Consider the following 20803-nt stretch of genomic DNA (forward strand, 5'->3'; position numbering starts at 1 on the left):
AGTTCCCCCTCTCTCTGTCTCTTAAGTGCTGGAGTCAAAGGCATGGACTTTCCAGGTCTTTTGCCCATTTTAAAATAGCTTGTTTTTTTGTTGTTGATTTAAAGTGTTGATTCTAGGGGCTTAGCATTGTGGTAGAAGGTGTGGTTTGTATGTGCAAGACTCTGTGTGTAGTCTCCAGCAAATTTACTTCCAAAACCAAGAAAAAATCTAAGACAAAGAAAACACCAAACCAGCCAACTAAACAATAATTCCCAGACTCCAGTTCCTGTGTGTTTTGACCACTGGTCCTGTGTCTGCTGTGTTTTCTGCATGTATTTTCTCATCGTTTGGTGCTTTTGACAGTGTATTTTTCAGAGCATGTTAAATCATTTTCCCCCTTTACCTACATGTCCTTCGGTCATGTCCATTTCATAGCCCACCTATGCTCCTGCTTCTCCTGCTAGGGCTTCCGGCTTCCTAGCCTTTGTTCTGGCACATCTACTGCTCGCGGTGTGCTCAGCTCTGTGTTAGGACATTCACCTGCTATTAGTGTCCTCCCACTGCTGACAGCATTTCTTACTTGCTTACTGTACTTTGTAGCATGCAAATACAAAGCTTTGTGAGTTTCAAGCTTGGTTTGAGGAGGGGAACATGAGCTGGCTCTTGTAAGCCACTGTGCCTGGCTTCAATCTGAGTTTTGATAGGTGTCTTAGTTAGGGTTCCCATTGCTCTGAAGAGATACCATAGCCAAGGCAACTTTTACAAAGAACAACATTTGCTTGAGGCTGGCTTACGGGTTCAGTCCATTATCATTAAGGCAGGAAGCATCTAGGCAGTCATGGTACTGGAGAAGCTGAGAGTTCTACGTCTTGTTTTAAAGTCAAATAGGAGAAGACTGTGTCTTCCAGGCAACTACGAGGAGGATCTCAAAGCCTACCCCAACAGTGACATACTTCCATCAACAAGGCCATATCTCCCAGTAGTGCCACTCCCCAGGTTAAGCATGTTCAAACCACCACAGCAGGTGTACCCTTTGTATTCCATATCTCTGTGAAGACAGATTTTACAACAAATCAGAGCTTTCTCATTTTTTTTGCTTTTCCCACCCAACTCCTCTCCAGTGCTTGCTTTCTTTTGTTTTCTGATTTCTTTTACATCAGAAGAAACTATTTTCCCTATTTCATGGGTGGTTTTAACCCTAGACATTTTCCCTTTTTATCTCTGAGTAATTTTCCTTTGAATGATATAATACCCTTACCTCTTGGGATGGGCTTGAACATGTTTTTTAGGTGTGAATATAGCTATTGTGACGTGGGTGTGCTGTACAGAGAAGTAGATCAACAATGTAATGTGTGCAGTATGAGGTATAGGTGCCATGAAGAAATGAATTGGGGTTCAAAGATAGAATGTGGTGAAAGATGGTGGACAGGGAGGCCTTTAAGACTCGGGGATGGTTTGACCAAGATGTTTAGGACATAAGTGAGAGTGTTGAGCAGAGAGTCGAACGGGCTGTGCTGTGACGCAGGAGAGCCTAGGAAAGCCAAGGGTGGAGAAAAGTGAGCAGTAGAGATAGGCATCAAAGGACCATGATGCTGGTCAGAGCAGGGCAGGGCTGGCATCACACAGTCCCATCTGTCATCCTTGACATGTGTGCCCTCTTTCAACAGTCAGAGTGAACCTCTGCGATATATTGGTGGCCATCCCCTTGTACAAGAGCAGTACAGAATTGAGTAATTAGCCTTTATCAGTGACTCTACTCCAGTAGAGTAGTTGGACATGCATTTTCTTCTTTATCCCTCCCTGTTTTTCTCAGTGTCAGAGGCCAGAGTTGAGGTGCTTTCAGGGTTAGATGTAGTCTTTGTTGCACAACAATGTGCAGAAATTGTTCTCTCATGATCAGCTAAATCCTCCATAGAACTGTAGAAGGAATTGGTGGCTTTGAACTTGTAACAAGTCTAGTCTGTGAAGGAAGGCCTGATTGTCAGTGTGAAATACAGGGTACTTCGGTGGGTTAAAGGACACCTCACATGTTAAGTGCTCAAACAGATGATGTTTTGGGCCAGAGCGATGCTTAGGGACTGAGGGGAACATGAACAACATCACATGAGAGCCTCGCTTCAGCGCTTAGACTTGGAAGAAGTTTGTGTCTGCTTTAGGACAGTGTTTGAGTTCACTGGGAGGCTAAAATCTATGCATATATTTTGAGTATTGAGGGCAAATGCCAAGGTGCTTTTCATGATCATATTTAGGTTGGTTAGTTTAAGACTCTTTTGTGCCTGGTCTAGATCCATGGAGGCTCAGGGTCCTTCTTTCTTCATGTGTCATCCCTCTCTTCTCTGCTGAAGAAAGTTGCTCACTCAACATCTTCCTGTTTAGATAAGAAAAAATTATAAGAGGATTATCCACTTTTTGTTGGAGATTATTTATGGAAAATCTGGTAAGAAAATAGAAATTGTACCATGCAAAAATCCTGAGAGCCTCTAAATTGACACAAAAGTTTTTTGACAGTAGAGTCATCTGAAGTTGCACATCCTGTCTGTCTGAAGTGCTCCTATTGAGGGAATCTGTAAGTGAAGAACCTCAAGGACAACTTGGTGATGTCTGTTACAGAGAAAATGATTTCATAAAAATAAAAGTACCCTCAGTGTGTGGGAGGTGAGGGCAAGAGGCTTCCATGTTCCAGCATCACTGTCAGCTGGCTATGTCGTGAGGTTGAAGACAGCCTGGGTAACATGAGACCCTGCCTTTAAGAGAGGAGGCAGGGAGGTTTTTAGGATGTTTTAGCTGAATGGTTTAAATGAATTTAGTTGTTCAAAGAAATCCTTCTGGAAAATATTTTCACAGTAAAAATTTATTAGCAAGGACATAGTGTTGTGTAAAGTCTTTATATGCAGGACATCATCTTCAACATCAAAAGGGAGAGGCGTAATATTTCATCACCAGTTGGGGTTTTATTTGCCTCTGGATCTGCTTTTGGACTAAGGTAGAAGCTGTTTCTAGTTGATGTCTTGAAATCTCAAGGCTGATTTATGAGCTTAAGCTCTTTGGTTTAAATGAGTTTACAGTGGTGTTCGTGATGGGGGATATTAGTTAACGTTTTCTGACAAGCAAACTGTTTTGAATTTTGTTGAGTGGTGGAGGACTTGGTGACTTGGTGTGCAGGCCCATTTTCATTACTTTAATTGTGTGATTTATTAGGATTTTAAGCTTTTTATAAATGTTTTAGTGTTATAGAACAGAATTAAAAGGATTTAGAATAAAAGGAGTTTAACAAAAGGACTTTGCAACAGGATTGCAGTAGTTCTTGTATTTGATGGATTTAGTGAGCCGCATTTCATTTCAATCATCATGCATTCTGTCAAGTGCTGTGGAGCAGGTGTGTGTCACGTCATTCTCTCTATTGTGCATGCAAACACACACACAATTTATATATAAAACATTAATCCGCTCCAATTTAGAGGATTACATTACCGGAGGGCGATGACTCCATTAGGCTCAGGAAGAGTACAGGCTGCTATTATACCCGCAAAACAACAACAACAACAACAACAACAAGCCCCAAGTGAATGTCACCCTGTTTATGAGTGTGTAAAATTTATATACTTGCACTTCTCCATTTTTTAGAGGCTTTGCCTTAGATGCATTTAGACATTTTGGGGATCCTTGTTTCTTGTGGATCAGTTAGTTTAGCTCACATTGACTTTTGTAGTGGCACCTGATGGGCACTGTGCCCGAGGTAGGCTTCTCTTTTGAGTCTTACAAATTTGGCTTCTGACTGTCCAGGAAGAGCATAAATCTTAGGGGAGTGTTTTGGTTAAACTTGCTGCACTGTGGTCAGCGGACAGCAGAGGAGTTCTTCAGGTGCACCTTGAGAAAAGCGATCAGTGAAAGCAGTCAAGCCAGTGTTGCACTTTTAAACTTGATGTTTCCTCCATTGAAATGATGTACTGGTCTGTACCGGAAAGACCAAGAAGTAGACCTGGTGTTGAAGGAGTGAAGGATTGGCTCTGTGTAGATGGACTTCAATTGTAATTAATTTTGTATAGAAATAGTGTAGGCTTTGGATCAGTTAAATTTTAACTCATGCTTGGATTTAAAAGTCAGATTATTAATTGTTAAATCCGATTTGTAGCAGAAGCAGAAATAATCCACTGTGAAATATGTTTGAGCAGACATGTTATTTTATTTAAATTTTTTAATGTAATAACATAAAACATGTATTTTGGGGGCACTGTGTAATGTTTTCATCTTGAACAAATATTCTTTTTTGTTCCTCTTTTACCTTTGTCCTGCCTCAGCCTCCCCTGTGCTGAGGTGGAGAGGTACTTGGCATACCTGGCTTTTGGTTTTTCTTTTTGGCTCCTCTTCCACATTGAGTCTTTGAACTCAGAGTTTGAAGATTTCTTGTGCATAGTTTATAGTATTCTGAAAAGCTTTCTTCAGTTTATCTCTGGAGCTTTTTTCAAGTTTAATATCTACTGTTAGAAATTTCTCAGAAATTTCTTCTCTTCCTCTTCCTACTTTCTCCCACTCTCTCCTTCCCACATCCTCCCTTCATTCCTCTCTCTTTCTGTTTTTATTTTGTAGCTGAGGATGATCTTGATCCAATCCTCCTGCCTCTACCTTCAGAGTGCTAGGACTACAGCCATGAGTTAGCAAGCCTGGTTAACACAGTACTAGCAATGGAACCTAGGGCCTTGAGCCTTCTGGGCAGGCACTGCTGACTGAGCTCTGGGCTCCCAGAGCTCCATCAAGGTTTCAGCATCCACTTCCCAGTTTTTCTTGTCGTCACAATCTGCCCATTTCCTGGAAATTAGTAAAGGTAATATTATGATTCTCCCTGTCGAGACCCTTTTTTAAGCTACTGTAGATCTTTGGCTGTCTGTGTGCAACTGTTCGTGCCTCACAGCTCAAACTCACAGCTGACTACCAGCTTTAAAGCGTCACCTTCATCATCCTGTGGAGCTTGTTTCCTGGAGTCTTCTGATGGACAGTGCTTTTCTGTCCGGCATCCTGGGGCTGTTCTGTTCCCCAGAGGAGACACACATGATAAAGATCTGACACTGTGTTTGGGAAACTCAGAGATGAAGGAGTCCCATGCATGGGAGAGGCAGGTTCAATATTAAGCATTAATGCTGTCATTTAATCCTCGCTCACCTGGAGCTGCTGGCTCAGATCTCTAGAGAGCTGCCTTTCAGTCAGTTGGGAATGGGGAGGGTGAGTTAAGTTGTCTGGAAGTAAAGTTTTTGCCATCTGAGAGTTTCTCAAGTAGCCGGTGACAAGCCAGTCCTTTTTATTTTATTTAGATGAGTTCTTTCACATCCAGTCCCAAGTGTAACTGGTATAATCACTTGCCGTGCCTTTTATAATTCTGTATATAAAGTCTCTTTAATCTCGGAGTGTTTTTCCACCACTGGGGCCTCTAGCTTTTACTTAGGGCTGCTAAATTTGTCAGTACTTATCTCTTTGAAAATTTTGTTGGGGTTATTACATATTTTAAAACTTTATTTAGTAATTGCTTTCCTAGAATTTTTAGAGAGAATAACTTAAGTGCATGTTTTCATCTGCCCAGCTTGTGTTCCTATTTAAAACAAATACTAGCTTGTCTCCTGGTATTTGGCTTCTTTTTTAAAGTGAACATAGGCATTTTACAATGTATCACATGGGCTGAAAACCAGAAGGCAGAACTATTTACGCACAGAAAAGTTTCTTTCCACTTCCCTTGTCTTCTAATTTCTGTTGCCTCTCTTGTCAATAGTGATTATGACTTTTGTGTGCTTTGGGAAATGTGTACATCAGAATAGATGCTGTGTGGGTCTGTGTCTTCCTACTGTTGTGTGTTCCCTCTTCCCCGTTATAGCTGCTGCCTCGACAGTGTTTACAGTCAGCGCGTCTTGTTTGCAGCTGTGGGGCATGGACATTTCCCCACACATTTGACTCTTTCTTCCTTCACTATTTTAAACATTTCTGGAGTAAGTAATCATGTATGTAAGTTATCTCTCATCCCTGAGTGTAAATGTAGGATAAAATTGCAGTATTTGTAATATTTGTGCATTCAATAATTTTTGAATTTATGATTTTGATTAATTAAATTTTGATAAATTTATCAAAATTTGAATCTAGTGTTTGACAAATATAATTTCATAGGACTAGTTACATTTTAAGTGGAAAGTATTTAAGAAATTTATTTTATATATTGTTTGTACGATTGTATGTATGACAGAGAGAGAGAAAGAGAGAGAGAGGAGAGAGAGAGAGAGAGAAAGAGAGAGAATATGTATGTGAGAGAAAGAAGAAGGGGAAGTAGGGAGGGGAGGGAGAGAGGTTGCATATATGTCTCTTGGAAGTACATATGGAGGTCAGAGGGCAACTATTGGGAATTTGTTCTCTCCTTTTTGTGGCTTCTGGGGATTTATCTTAGGTGTCAGGCTTTCCCAGCAAACAAACTTTTATCCAAAGTATTAGGAATAATATATATGAAGGATCAGTTGATGAGCCATCTGTTTGCATTACTGTCTATTCCTCTTCTATGAGATCATTCTAGATAAGCTATTAGTTTTATTTATTTATTTTTGATCTAAAGAATTTTGACCAGGTCAGTGGCACTCAGGAGACAGGGGCAGGCAGATTTATTTGAGCTCAAGGCCTGCCAGGCTGGTCTATAAAGCAAATTCTAGGCCAGCCCGAGCTATACAGGGAAAGACCGTGTGTCCAAAATAAACAAACACATACATACATGCATACACACATACATACATACAAACAAACAAACATACCAACACCTTAAAATATAGCAACTGTATTACGGGAGACCTCCTGACCTCACATAGTTGGTAACTGCGGATTAGGATGGCGTGAGAGGGCAGGCATGGTAAGGAAACTTTCACATGGTATGTGATAGAGTTTTGCATGCGTATTGGCATCTCCCCAAGAAAGTCAAGACAAAAAGAAGTGGCTGGGCACTGTCAGTCACTAGACAGTCCTGTGTGCGGTTGGCATTTGTGGAGCCAAGGATTGACCTAACTGCACTCACTCAGATTGGCTCGTCTTTCATTCTTTCCTCCCAGTAAAGTAAGGGAAAGTCTGCCATGTGGAGTTTCTCTTTTTTCAGGAAGTATGAAGAGGAAAGTCTGAGTGTCCTCATAGCCTTCTGTTCTTTAGGTGATTTACATTAAAATCAGCAATATACATTCTCCTGAATATATATACCATCAGTTATAGGAATTTCTCTTGTGTGGTTGAACATCCTTTTGCATCATTTAGACCCATAGAATATTGATATTATTTTAATTATATATTTTTTAAAGTTTGTTTTTGTTTATGTTTATGTGAATTGAATGTATGCCTGGTGGCTGATGAGAAGGCTAGCGTGAGAATTCACATCCTTTGGAACTGGAGGTATAGAAGGTTGAGAACTGCCATGCAGGTGCTGGGAACCAAAGCCAACAAGAACATAACTCTGAGCCATCAGTTCAGCCCCATATGCTGCTGTTTTTAACCTGGGCTCTGGGAACTAACCTCAGACCCCTGAATTCAAGGCAAGCAACACCTACTGAAGAGTCTCTCCAGCTCTGCACTCAACTTTATATGAAGGAGCAGTGTTTATTTAGTATTAGTGGACTGGGATTTTGGCATAGATTTGAATGAGAACAACAGTCATGAGTATTCTTGTGTCATTACTGACTTGAACAGGAATATATGAACCATTGACTGTTATTTTAATCTCAGTCTTGTGTAAATAGTCATTATTAAGGAAACTTAAATTTGAGCACCCAAGGGATGTAGGGGCAGGAGGATCCATAGCCTTGGCTATGCAAGACCTTATCAAAGGGAGAAGAAAAAAAAAAACAGAAAGAAAACTTGGACTGGGAAATGGATCAGTGTTTAAGAGTACTGACTGCTTTTTCCAAAGGATCCAGGTTGATGTCCCAGAATCCACATGGTGGCTTACAATTAATCATCTGTAACTTCATTCCAGGGGAGCAGACACCCTCTTCTGCTCTCTCGAGTATTGCAGGCAATGAGTGCGCAGATATACAGGAAGGCAAAAGACCCATATACATAAAAAATAATGAATGAAAAAACAGAAGAAAATTGGAAACTAGTGTGGTAGGACAGAGAAAGTTGCTGTCTTCAAGGCAAAACAAAGCAAGTTAATTTTGTTGTTTTCTTTTGTTTCAGTAATTAGGTGTAGAGGTTAGTCAAATCTTTTTCTATGTATGCTAACCTGGCAGAATTTGTGATGTGACGGTATTAGGGTTTAGTCTGATTTCTTGAGCATTTATACTCCTTAACATCTAGCAAGGGTTGGTCTAATTTCTTAGGTGAGTTTATGTAGAGTTTACTTGGTGGACATAATTTTCTTTTTTTTTTCTTTTTTTTCTTCCTGAGACAGGGTTTCTCTGTGTAGTCCTGGCTGTCCTGGAACTTGTTCTGTAGACCAGGCTAGCCTCAAACTCTGAGATCTACTTGCCCCTGCCTCCTGAGTTCTGAAATCAGAAGTGTGTGCCAGCCTTTGCTAGTCTTAAGGAGCTCGTCATCACTGTCAGATATGGTTTTCTTGATCTCACAGAGAATGGTGCTAAGATTGAAACAGGTGCCAATTAAACAAAACGTCTTCAAAGCGTCTTTAATGGTTAAAATATTTATTTTGTACAGCTAAATGTTATACTGAATACATTTCTGTTGTGAGTATACATATATACACAAACATGTACAGACATAGACACATGTGCGCTGTGTTTTATACATTGCAGACACGTGCTCTGCCCCTCATCCACTCCATCCTCTATTGGAAAGATTTTGAAGTAATGGGAAATCTTCCAGAGTTTCTCAACATGCATTTGTTTTATGCTTTCTGACAGGTCCTCAGAATTGTGATAACTTTGCTGATAAGCGACCTCTTCTTGGTGTTTGTAAGAGCATTGGATCTTCAGGGTAAGGATATTTAAGTTGAAGCCTTAAACATGTAGCATTTGCTGTGATGCATGTACTGCCTGCCTTCCTTTTGGTTATTTATTTATTTATTAGATTTATTTATTTATTATGTATACAGTGGCCTGCCTGTGTGTATGCCTGCATGCCAGAAGAGGGCACCAGGTTCCATTACAGATGGTTGTGAGCCACTGTGTGGTTGCTGGGAATTGATCTCAGGACCTCTGGAAGAACAGCCAGTGCTCTTAACATCTGAGCCGTTTCCCTAGCCTGCACCTTTCTTTCTCTTTTCATATGTGATGATAAATCACAGTGCAGTCTCAGGGTAAAAGAAAAGAGGTCATGCATTTGTAGCACGTTAATTATTAATATGCATGCCTTTATTGTAGAAATCACTGTCAGGTGTTAATAGTAACAATGTTATTTCATTTTATTATTAATTTTTGGCAGTATATTGATGCTGTGGTTTGTGCCTGAGGCTGCTGTAGAGGTATTGCTTGGTTCTCTAATTCCTTGTGACTCCATGAGTACTATTCTTCCTGCTTCACACATTCAAAGCACCAATTCGCTGACCTCATTCAGTTGTGAATCAAGTGCTGTCATGTTCATGCTGCCTACTGTGAATGAGGGACTGTTTTCAGGTGTTTTTCTGCTTCCTGCAGGTTTTAAATGGGAGCTATACTCTCTTTGGTGACTTTCAATTAGTTATCCACTGTGTTCCTTGAATTTTAACCCTCTGTATAATTCCAGTTAGGAATATGTTTAGCAATATGTTTATGTCGTGCTGTCCAGAGTTACAGAGAAGTCTGTAGATAGACAGCTCAGAGCTAGTGCAGTCTTTCCACGATGCTTTAGTGACCTGCATTCTCTATAGCTTTGACAGTCTTTCAAACCAGTTTTCTTTCATAATGATCTGAAATGGCCAATGTGTTCACTCTGCAAGCAGAGTTGAGTAGTATTTGTCCCTTTGTTGGTAGGAAGATGAGCCGATGGATATTAGACAGGCAGCTGGTAGTTGCTGCATGTGCTTCCAACTCACGGTGTACACTTAATGGGGCTTTGGAAAAGTAAGATTTTCAAATGACATAACATATTTTAACATAGAATTATGTCCAGATAAAAAATTTAAATTATTTTTATGTGTATGGGTGTTTGCTTACATGTATGTCTATGTACCATTTTGTGCCTGGTGCTTGAGGAGGTCAGAAGACTGTGTCAGATCTCTTGGAATTAAAGCTGTAGTTACTTATGGGTGCTGGGACTTGAACCTGGGTCTTCGGAAAGAGCAGTCAGTACAGACATCTCTCCAGCCCCCTCTCCCTTTCAAGACATGATTGTAGTTTAGGCTAGCTATGAACTTGATAGCATCCTGGGTTGGGATTACAGACTTGAGCCATCTTATCCAGGCAAATAATGAAGTCTCGATTATTATTACTTATGAATATGGTTGACTTTATGGAATATGTGCTAGGATTCACTAGAGTTTCTGTACTGATAATAAGTAAATGTATATTAGAAAGACATTTGTTAGACTAGCCTGCACAATGCGGATTGGGCAGTATGGCTATCTCATACTAGAAAGACTGATAACCCATTGGGTGGGTATATCAGCAGTCTCAGTCTGGTGTTGAGGGCCTTGAGGATCCCTAGAGAACAGTGATAGTCAGTCTAGGCTGGAAGACCAAAGAAGCTGAGATTCTGAATCAGCTAATGATAGCAGCAACAGCAGTAGCATCAGGACAGATGCACTTCTCAGGGAGAGTGAAGGCAAGCAGGCAAAACAAAGTTGCTTTCTTTCTTTGCCATCCTTTTGGTTAGGCTGCTGCTGCCAGGTACTGTTCACATTTAGAATTGGTCTTCAGATTTCAGATAACTTGATGAGAAAATTCTTCACAGGTGTGCTCAGAGGCAGGCCTTTTAGTTGATTCCAGATCCAGTCAAGCTGATAACTAAGATCAACCATTATAAGTCCACTCCTTGTCAGTTTTACATACAATCACCTTTCCTTATGTCATGCCTAATTTCCAGGTCACCACAATATAAAAAATAATCCATTCTAACATGATACAACTATCCCAGGTATGGCTGCAAATGCAATATTTTCCCCAGAATAGATATGTTACCTTGAAGAATTTTTAATCTCTTAGTATCTGAGAGCTAAATATGTAGGTATAGATTTAAATTCTTTACCACAGATACTGTCTTAATCAATGTTTTCTTACATGATGAAGAGATAGAAGAAATAAACCACATCTGTTTAGCATATATATATATATTTTAACAAAACAGGACAGATTCATTCTTGGAAATTGCAGTCTTCATCTTTCTGTAACTCGTCATCACATGACCGTAGCTGGTATTTATAACTGACATCTCTACTACCCAGTCTGTGTTTCCTCCACATCCAGCAAACATGTCACAGGTCTTGATTCTTTCACTGGAGGGGTTAACCATACCTTCATTCCTGAAGTGTCGGAGTGGGCCATTTATATTGCCTGGGATGTGTTATAGTTTCTATGGTAATGCCAAGAGATGTTCTAAGATACATGGACTCTGAAGCAGCCCAGTTTGTTCCTGGTAGGCTGAATTAGTCACCTCTCCAAACATATCTTACTGAGCCTGTTGACTGAAGTTCATTAGGAACCCAGAGTGGCTGGGAGAACCTTAACTTTCTTTTGAATGGGATGTTTGCTGTCTACTGACAGAGTACTCCTCCCTGTAACCCAAACTTCTACTTTAGCATAAAGTGGAGGGAACAGGAAGCAAAAGTTTGCTCAGTGGGTAATGGTGAGTGGTACCACATCCATTTTTATTCCTTGATTCCTAGATCTGTGGGTCCTGGCTATGAAGGAAACAGTGCCATGTAGTAGATGGTGATTCATATAGAAACTTCTGGAAAGTCCTACCTTGGGTCTCAAGGCTACTGCTACCTAGTTTATTTTATTTTTATTTATTTTTAGTAATTTATTTTTATTTTATGTGCATTAGATTGGTCTTTTACCTGCATGTACATCTGTATGAAGGTTTTAAGTGCCCTGAAACTAGAGTCAGATAGTTGTTGGCTACCATGTTGGTGCTGGAAATTGAGCTTGGGTTCTTTTGAAGAGCAGTCAGTGCTCTTTAACCACTGAGGCATCTCTCTAGCCTCTTAATTTTGTTGTTTAAAAGATGGTATATCTCTGTGTATTTCTGACTGGCCTGGAAGTTGATATGTAGACCAGATTAGCCTCAATGAGATCTGCCTGCCTTTGCCACTTGAGTGCTGGAATTAATGGCAGGTGCCATCATAGCCCTTGATTGGTATTCTGTGTCTTCAAAAGGTCATTCTATGGTTCAAGCTAGCTATTTCAGAGTGGCAGGGAGCATGATAAGACTGATAAATTACATGATCATGGGCCCACTCTGACACTTCCTTGCCCATGAAGTATTGCTGTGTGAAATTTTGTGATGATGGCATTCTGTAAGTCCATAGGAGACAGTTTTGGAGAAAGCCTTATGTACAAGTCTTGCTAAAATTTCTTCCCTGGGGGATACATAAAGCAACGTCTTTCTTCCTTCCAAGGTCCTAATGACAGTTCTGCTAAAGTTCATCCATGGGGTTATAGGGGTGTAGGAACAACTTCTCCAACTGGCCACACATTGAAAGCTTACTCTACAGGCAATGAGAGCTTCCCCTATGGTTCCAGAGATGGAGCCCCGGCTTTGGTCTTTCCTGTCCTCTATTCTTCCTCTTCCCCCAGGTTGAGTACACTGCTGTCAGTTGGAGGAATCCTCTGAGTCTGATGTCCTACTCTCTGCCTCTGTTCAGGGGATGTAAGCCCAGTTTGTATGATCTATTCCAGTAAGGACAAAGTGCTGCCTTTTCCTTGGTGGAAGTGGTCCAGTGTAGTTAGCTGGCCACCAGATTGCTGGTTGGTTACTCCAGGAATGGTAGTGTACAAGGCTCAGTTTTGGTCTCTGCTTGGAGGCTTAGCAGCAGCCAACGTTGGGTCAGCCTTGGTGAGTGGATATCTGTGTTGTTGAGCTCATGCATAGTCTTCACTTCCACACCGTTAGTTCCTTTTGTTCATGGGCCTATTGGGCTGTGGCAAGGATGGCTGGAGAGAGAGGCTGACTGCCCAAAGAAAGGGTTGTCTTGTCTACTTGATTGTTGACTCTCCCTCTGCTAACTTACCTTCTGATGAGAATTTATATGGAACAGAAATATCTTTCCTTCTTTTGCCCAATTGTAGACATCCATGCACACACCTCTTCCCCAAACATTGTTCTCACCAGTTTCCATGGATGGGTCTTCCATGTCCTGACTATCCAGCCAAATCAAGGAAAACATACCACCATGTGCACAGTCCAGAATTCTTCCCTGTGAAGATGTTCATTCACCAGTGAGTGCCCTTTAGAGTTGTCCCAGAAAGTGGCTGTAAATGCTTCAGTTGTCCATTTCTGGGTGTTGGCCTGTATAGTATTTAGGGTGGTCTATAAATAAACCAGGCACTGGTCTTCTTCATTTTCAGTCAGCCATTCACAGGGCATACCCTATGAGGCCGTAGGTGTGTGTTTGGAGACATTATAAAAGGAATTGGAACCACAGGCAGAAACTAGAATGTTGACAAGGTGGACAGTCAGCCAGGGAGAGCAGCAGCAAATAGCCAGCAAAGCAGCCCTTTCTTTCTTTGACCTCCATTAATTTGACCTGACATAATGCTCCATACCAAGTAACTCCCCAAAGCCTATCGTTTTTAATGACAGCAATAAAAAGAAGTTTAGACTTCAAGAAATGCAATGGTTCTCAACTTGACTGGATCTGGAATCAACGAAACAGCAAGCTTCTGGGCACACCTGTGAGAGATTTTCTTAATCAGGTTACTTGAAATGAGAAGACCCACCCACCCAAAAATGTGGGTGGCACCTTCCAGTGGCAGCTCAAATTAATGGAGGAATTGGAACCACAGGCAGAAACTACAATGTTGCAGCTTTATGTGTCAGGCAGTGCCCAGGCAGTGAAACTGCTGAAAACACCTGGGCATGTGAGTATCCAGAGCCCATGGATGGTGCAGTGTGAGGCATCACTAGTGCAGGCTTCATGACTGTGGAGAAGAATCACACAGGGTACAGGGCTAGGAGTAATCTAGGGGAACAGAAAACGCAGGAGGGTGTGGAAGCTTCATCAAAGGCATAATCTTGGCTGATTCCTGAGTTTAAGCAAACTTTCCATTGTGTCCTTGACTGACCAACTAGTTACTTAGATACAGAGGCAGATCCCTGAAAGCCAGGTTTTAATATAAAGCAAGAATAACATAGCTGAGTGTTTTGAGATGTTAAATCTTGTAAGTATTTTATTAATCTAAATATTTTCTAAAATTTACATGAACTGCACTTAAAATTTTAAGGGCAGCAACAATCCAGCAAGTCTCAAAAAAGGATTTATAAGAAAATAAACTCTGGAGAGTAACTCAGCGCTATATTCATAGTAGCACAAAAAACCTTACAGGATGGCTGAAGGTGAACTTGGGGTGGAGTATGTGGTAATGAATTGAGAATTGGTGGCTTTTGCTTTACAGATGTTTATAGATATATGAAATCTCCAGATGAACGTGTGTGTGTGTGTATATGTATGTATGTATGTGCACGTGTGCACCTGTGTGTAGTTCAGATCTCAAGAAACTTTGTCTTCCTTTCCAATTTAAAAAGTATTTTCCTTTCCTAATAAACACTCCCAATGCTGTGATTAGATTTGTTTTTAACACAATTCATTGATGCTGGTATCATTTGTAATAAGAGAATGTCCTAGAGGAAGAACAGTGTGTCATATTCCACGATGAGGTAATTTACTGAGGAATGAATTTTGATGATAAGGGGCTTATTTCTCAGGATCCTTCAGAGAAATAGAATCAGTAGTATAAACCTTTTGATTTGTGAAGTTCTTTGGATGTGAATAACTTATTGTTTTAGAAGTTTATGTGTATGTTTCTGTCTGTAGGTGCCCATGGAAGTCAGGAGAGGTAATAGAGGAACTGGAATTAGAGTAACAAGGGGTTGGGAGGCTGCCTTGTGTCCCTGCTGAGAATTGAACTCAGGTCCTCTGGAAGAACACTTTAAAGCCTGAGCCAACTCTCCAGCCCCAAATTAACATTGTTCTGAGCTGAGTTCTGTAGCTCAGGCTGGCCTTGAATTCACAGGCCTTGAATACTGCCTGAATTTCATTACAGTGTTTTATGTAACCTTAGTAAAGGTTATGTTCATTAGAGGTTGGAGGAGATCCTTGGGATAACAGGAATGTGACTTTTTTTTTGCCATGAAATGCCCTTTACAAATAATGCCTGCCACTTTTAATTCTTCTTGTATTGTGTTTATGAGGTCTAATGGAATCACAGATTAGGTAATATTACTTCTGCAGGCTACACAAGAATATTCCAACAGTTTTGTTGCTTGTAGATAAGAGCTGTTGTGCTAGGCCCCAGCTCCTCCACTGGTCTGTCATCTGAGTCAGTCAGGTCGCTTGTAGAGACTCTTCTTTGCCCTTGGATTTCTGCCTCTCTTTACCCATCAAAGACTGGGTTTACTTATTTTTGGTGTAGCATATGCCAACCACTAGCATGGCAGTTACGATGGGACTGGCCAGCAGATTGACATTGATTTGAGACCTAGATTCTAGTACAGGGGTGGACAACTAGGGATTTAGCTCAGTGTAGCTAGCTTGCCCAAGTAAAAGGCTCTGTCCTGCCTTTTATATTGCTAACGAGGTGTGTGTCTGGGTAGAGGGTAGGAGAAGAGGTCATAAAATGACAAAGAAAACTAGATTTTAGTATAGAAGAGCCAATATGATGCTTACCTTTTTAAGATTTTGTCTTGGGCTCATAGCTGTGCTGTAGAGTGTTTGTCTAGTCTGTGCAAAGCTCTAGAGCTGACCCCAGCACTACAAACAACAACAAACAAAAGACTTACACATTAGTAAATTAATGGATAATTAAACAAATCAATTTCTGACTTTAGATTGTAGATGATTAAATGGTAAAATCTATGTCAATATTGTTTCATCAATACTGAGTGTGAAACACTTCTAAGATGGTGTAACTTTTTACCCTCAAGCCATCTTGCATGAGATGTGGTCACAGATACTGTAACTGTGGATGTCAGGAGATCTTGAGGAAAGAAGAGGACTGAGCTATGACTTTCCCCTTGGCTTCAGATGTCGTATAGCTCTTGAGAAGTTTACGTTGTGTTAATAGGCAAGAGGCAGCATCAGTCAGCGTACATGTCCAGCATTTATCATTACCTGAGCTCTCCTCATCAGTTAAAACATCCTCGTGTCCACCAGAGGGTGAGGCAGCGTCAGTACACTATACACTTGACTTATGCGCACTGTAGTTCTAATACCTAGTGAATGGATCTCAGTCTGAGGTGACAGTGTGGATTTGAGTAAACTGAGAATGTACTGTTATACTATATTGCAACCTCAATTGTATTTATTTGTCTAAAATTATAAATTTAGTGGTTAGAGAGATGGCTCAGTGGGTAAGCATAAGAGCACTGACTGCTCTTCTAGAGGATCCAGGTTCAATTCCCAGCACCACATGGCAGCACACAACTGTCTGTAACTTCAGTATGCAACACCCTCACATATAACATACATACATATATACATACATACATACATACATACATACATACAAAAACACCAATGTATATAAAGATAGATTAAACTGGAGGAAAATAAAAATAAATTAAAATGGAGGCTGGAGCGACGGTTCAGCAGTTAAGAGCACTGGCCACTTTTCCAAAGCATCAGGGTTCAAATCCCAGTACCCACATGAGAGTTCACAACTATCTGTAATTCTAATTCCAGGGGATTTGACACCCGTACACAGAAATACATGGAGACAGAACATCAATGTAAATAAAATTAAAAAAAATTAAAATGAAAAATTACAAGCACACCCAATAAGTTTGCCCAAATATTCTTCCAGAATATTTGCTAGCGATCATATAGTAGGAATATTTACTTTATTTATTTAAAAAAAATTCTTTTTTTTTTTGGCCAGGCGGTGGTGGCGCACGCCTTTAATCCCAGCACTTGGGAGGCAGGGGCAGGCAGATTTCTGAGTTCGAGGTCAGCCTGGTCTACAGAGTGAGTTCCAGGACAGCCAGGACTACACAGAGAAACCCTGTCTCGAAAAACCAAAAAAAAAAAAAATTTTTTTTTACATATCATTTATTTTATTTATTTATTTTTATGTTTTTTATTGGATGTTTTATTTACATTTCATATGTTATCCCCTTACTCCATCCCTCCCCCCCAGGAACCCCCCATCCCCTCACCCCTCCTCCTGCTTCTCTGGGGATGTACCTCTATCTACCCCCCCCCCACTCCCGCCTCCCCACCCTCAAATTCCCACCCACTGCGGCGTCCAGCCTTCATGAGACTAAGGATCTCCTGCCTATGCCTGACAGGGCCCTCCACCCTTACATATACAGCTGAAGCCATGGATCCCTCCCTAAGTGCTCCCAGGCCGGTGGTTTAGACCCTGGGAGCTCTGGTTGGTTGGTGTTGCTGCTCTCCTCATGGGGCTGCAAACCCCCTCATCTCCAACAGTCTTCACTCTAATTCCTCTATTGGGAACTCCATGATCAGTTCAATGGCTAGCTGTGAGCATCTGCCTCTGAATATGTCAGACTCTTGCAGACCTCTAAGAAGACAGCTATATCAGGCTCTTATCAGCGTACACTTCCTGACTTCCACATCAGCATCTACCTTTGGTGACTGCACATGGGATGGATACCCAGGTGGAATGGTCTCTAGATGGCCCCTCCTTCAGTTTCTGTCCCTCACTTTGTCTCCATATTTGCTCCTTTGAGTATTTAGTTGCTCCTTCTAAGAAGGACCGAAGCACCCCCACTTGGTCTTCCTTCTTCATGAGCTTCATGTGGCCTGTGAGTTGAATCTTGGGTATTTCTAGTCTGTGAGAGTTTTACCCATATGTATATATGTGTTTCATATATATCTCTGGTAACTGGAAGTCAGAAGAGGCCATGGATCCCCTGGAGTTGGAATTATGGGTGATTGTGAGCCACCATATGGGTTCCTGGAACTGAACCCTGTTCTTCAAGGAATGCAGCTAGTGCTCTTAACTGCTGAGCCATCTTCTCAGCCTTGGCTTTATTTTTTAAAGGTAGGTCTCATTTGCTATAATACGATACATTTCTGAGAGTCTGTGCTTTCTGAGATTTGGCTGGATCGGATAAAACAGTCACCAATTTCAGAAACAAAAATCAAACGTAAAGAGCTGAAGTCTGTTGTTTTCTCAGTGAAGGAGAACCATTCCAAGAATGTGCTGGGTGAAGAGTGGCTTTAGGAGGACTCAGGAGGATGGCAAGGCATTGTAGGTGTTCTACACATTCCCATTCCTCCACCAGCCACTCCCCTGGCCTGCGTTGTAAAGTTGAGAGTTTGAGATAGCAGTGATGCAGTTGACATGATGATTGCCCAGGGAGCAAGGTGCATAAACAAATCCAAAGAAGTGAGACCCTGTCCCAAACAAAGGAAGTTCGTTGTGGGCAAAATTTCTCAGCGAAACTGGCATTGTTTTAATAAAAGTGTATGTAGCACTGTTGTTAGACCAATAGTGTGTGTGTGTATGTGTGTGTGTGTGTGTGTGTGTGTGTGTATACAAGTGTGTATGAAGGTCAGAGGACATCCTTCAGCCTGGATGGGTTCTATCTTGTTTTGAGCCGCATTGTCTTTTGTGTTGTGGGTGCCAGGCTGTCTGGCCCACAACACAGCAACCAAATGCATGCATCACACAATGACTTCTGAGTCGGGCGCAGCTTCTCATGCTTGTGTGGCCCATTATTGGAATTTTAATAAACATCTTAGCTTTTTGTTAGAGAGTATCATAGCATAGGATTTTGAAATGTTCTCTGCTTCAGTCACTTGAAGGCTGTCCTTCCTTGCCTTTGCACTTGCAAGGAAGACTTGCTTGACACCACAAATGGATGGTTGCTTGATTCATGGCTTCATCCTGTGTGTGTATGGTGTGTGCATGTCAGTGTATTAGTGTGTGCCTCATACAATCATGTCATAGGGACATTCCCTTCTTTGTTTGTTTACAGGTCAGAAATTGATGTTGGGTCTCTCCCTTTGGCATGAATATGGAACTCTTTGATTGGGCTAGCCATGCTAGTCAGTGAGCTACCAGCATTTGCCTGTTGCCACACATGTGTTTAGAATTGAACTCAGGTTCTCACAGTTTTGTGGCAAGCCCAGCACTTTTCCAATGTTCTTAAACAGGAGCTTGACGACCTCTGTCGTGGTCATTTGAGGGTGAAAGATCACTTAAAAAGAGAGCCAGACATCCTTACTTACCACCCAACCCCAAAATGGAATATAGATTTTTAAATGTGTGAAGTAACGCTCACAAGAACTACCCTTCCTGTCCATTGAGCAGAAGTGAATGGTTGTTGTTCTAAGCCATTATGATGATTTTTTCATGCAGTAACTGTCTGTATTGAAACTAAAAATATCGGCTCTGCTTCTGTCTGGCCAGAAAGGGTGGATGTGGTGACATCACAGCTCTTGCACTCACTGATTGCATGTGTGTCTGAGTATTCTTGATTTTAGCTTAAATTTTGTCTAAGCTGTTATGTAGTTTGTGTGCAAGGGGTCATGATTGAGCAAGAATGGTGCAGATAAAAAGAAAGGAAGGGACCTTGAGCAAAAGGGACCTTTTCCAGGATTGAAATTGCACCTAGAACAGGAAGTAAATTAATTGCAGAGTTGACGGACTTTACAGAGCTGTTTTTGGGACCTAGAAAATTGTCTTGAGGTCATCAATGGTATTTAAGAAACACAAAATATTTGCAGTACAATAAATGGATATCATAACCAAAGGCACATTGGCATTATCATCTGAAAGGCTTTTGGTCTTTTGTATTGTGCTGATTTCACTGGAAAATTGTTTGTGGTTATGTAGTGTGTGTGCCTTTGCATTGATGTGCATGCATATGCGTGTGTGTGTATATGTGTGTGTATGCACATGCACACACATAATTTTGGAATCAGAGGACAATCAAAGTATTTTTTAAATATATTTTTTCTCATATAATACATGCTAACTGCAACTTCCCCTCCCTCCACTTCTCCCAGTCTCCCTCCTCCAATTCCCATCTCCACAAGATTCACTCCTCTTTTTCCCTTCAGAAAAGAACAGGCCTCCCAGGGCCATAACAAGATACAGACTCTTAGGCTGAGTGAGGCAGCCCAGTAGAAGGACGGTCTAAAGAGCAGGTGAAGGAGTCAGAGATGCCATCACTCGAACTGTTAGGAGTTCCACAAAACCACCAAGCCAACAACCATAACATATGCAGAGAACATAGCTCAGACCCTCGCAGGCTCTGTGAGCCCTGCTTAGTTGATTTTTGTGTGGGCTGTGTTCTTCTGATGTTGTTGGCCCCACTTGCTCCTACAACTCTTCCTTCCCCTCTTCCCTGGGGTTTGCTGAGTTCCAAGTGCCAGGGACCTGGTGGAGATCTCTAGTTTGGGCTCTCTCTGCCTTGCGTTTGGCTGTAGGTGTATGCATCTGCTCCATCAGCTGCTTATCAAACTCCTGTGATGTTGATGTTGAATTTCTACTAAACAATGGATCACATGATTTGTACACTTCAAAAAGGGATTTCCCAGCACTCTTTCTTTTTCTGATAACAATCAGGCTATACAAGTGGGATGGACTTCCTTCCTCCCTTCTTCCCTTCCTTTTTCCCTTCCTTTTTCCCTTCCTTCCCTCCTTCCCTCCTTCCCTCCCTCCTTCCCTCCCTCCTTCCCTCCCTCCTTCCCTCCCTCCTTCCCTCCCTCCTTCCTTCCTTCCCTCCTTCCCTCCTTCCCTCCTTCCCTCCTTCC

At 41.4% G+C, this 20803-nt stretch overlaps 1 protein-coding gene across 8 annotated transcripts in view; it reads left to right on the top strand.

Annotated features, from left to right (window-relative positions):
* Window positions 1–20803, top strand: part of Bcas3 (BCAS3 microtubule associated cell migration factor) — a 460531-nt gene that overhangs the window by 57775 nt on the left and 381953 nt on the right. For all 8 annotated transcript variants that reach the window (XM_028772412.1, XM_028772411.1, XM_028772415.1 and 5 more), the window contains one exon: window positions 8844–8916. In XM_028772412.1, the coding sequence (XP_028628245.1) occupies window positions 8844–8916 (73 nt within the window). The remainder of the gene's footprint in view (window positions 1–8843; window positions 8917–20803) is intronic.

Source organism: Grammomys surdaster, unplaced genomic scaffold (assembly GCF_004785775.1).
Source record: "Grammomys surdaster isolate TR1022 unplaced genomic scaffold, NIH_TR_1.0 213, whole genome shotgun sequence".
Lineage (NCBI taxonomy): Eukaryota > Metazoa > Chordata > Mammalia > Rodentia > Muridae > Grammomys > Grammomys surdaster.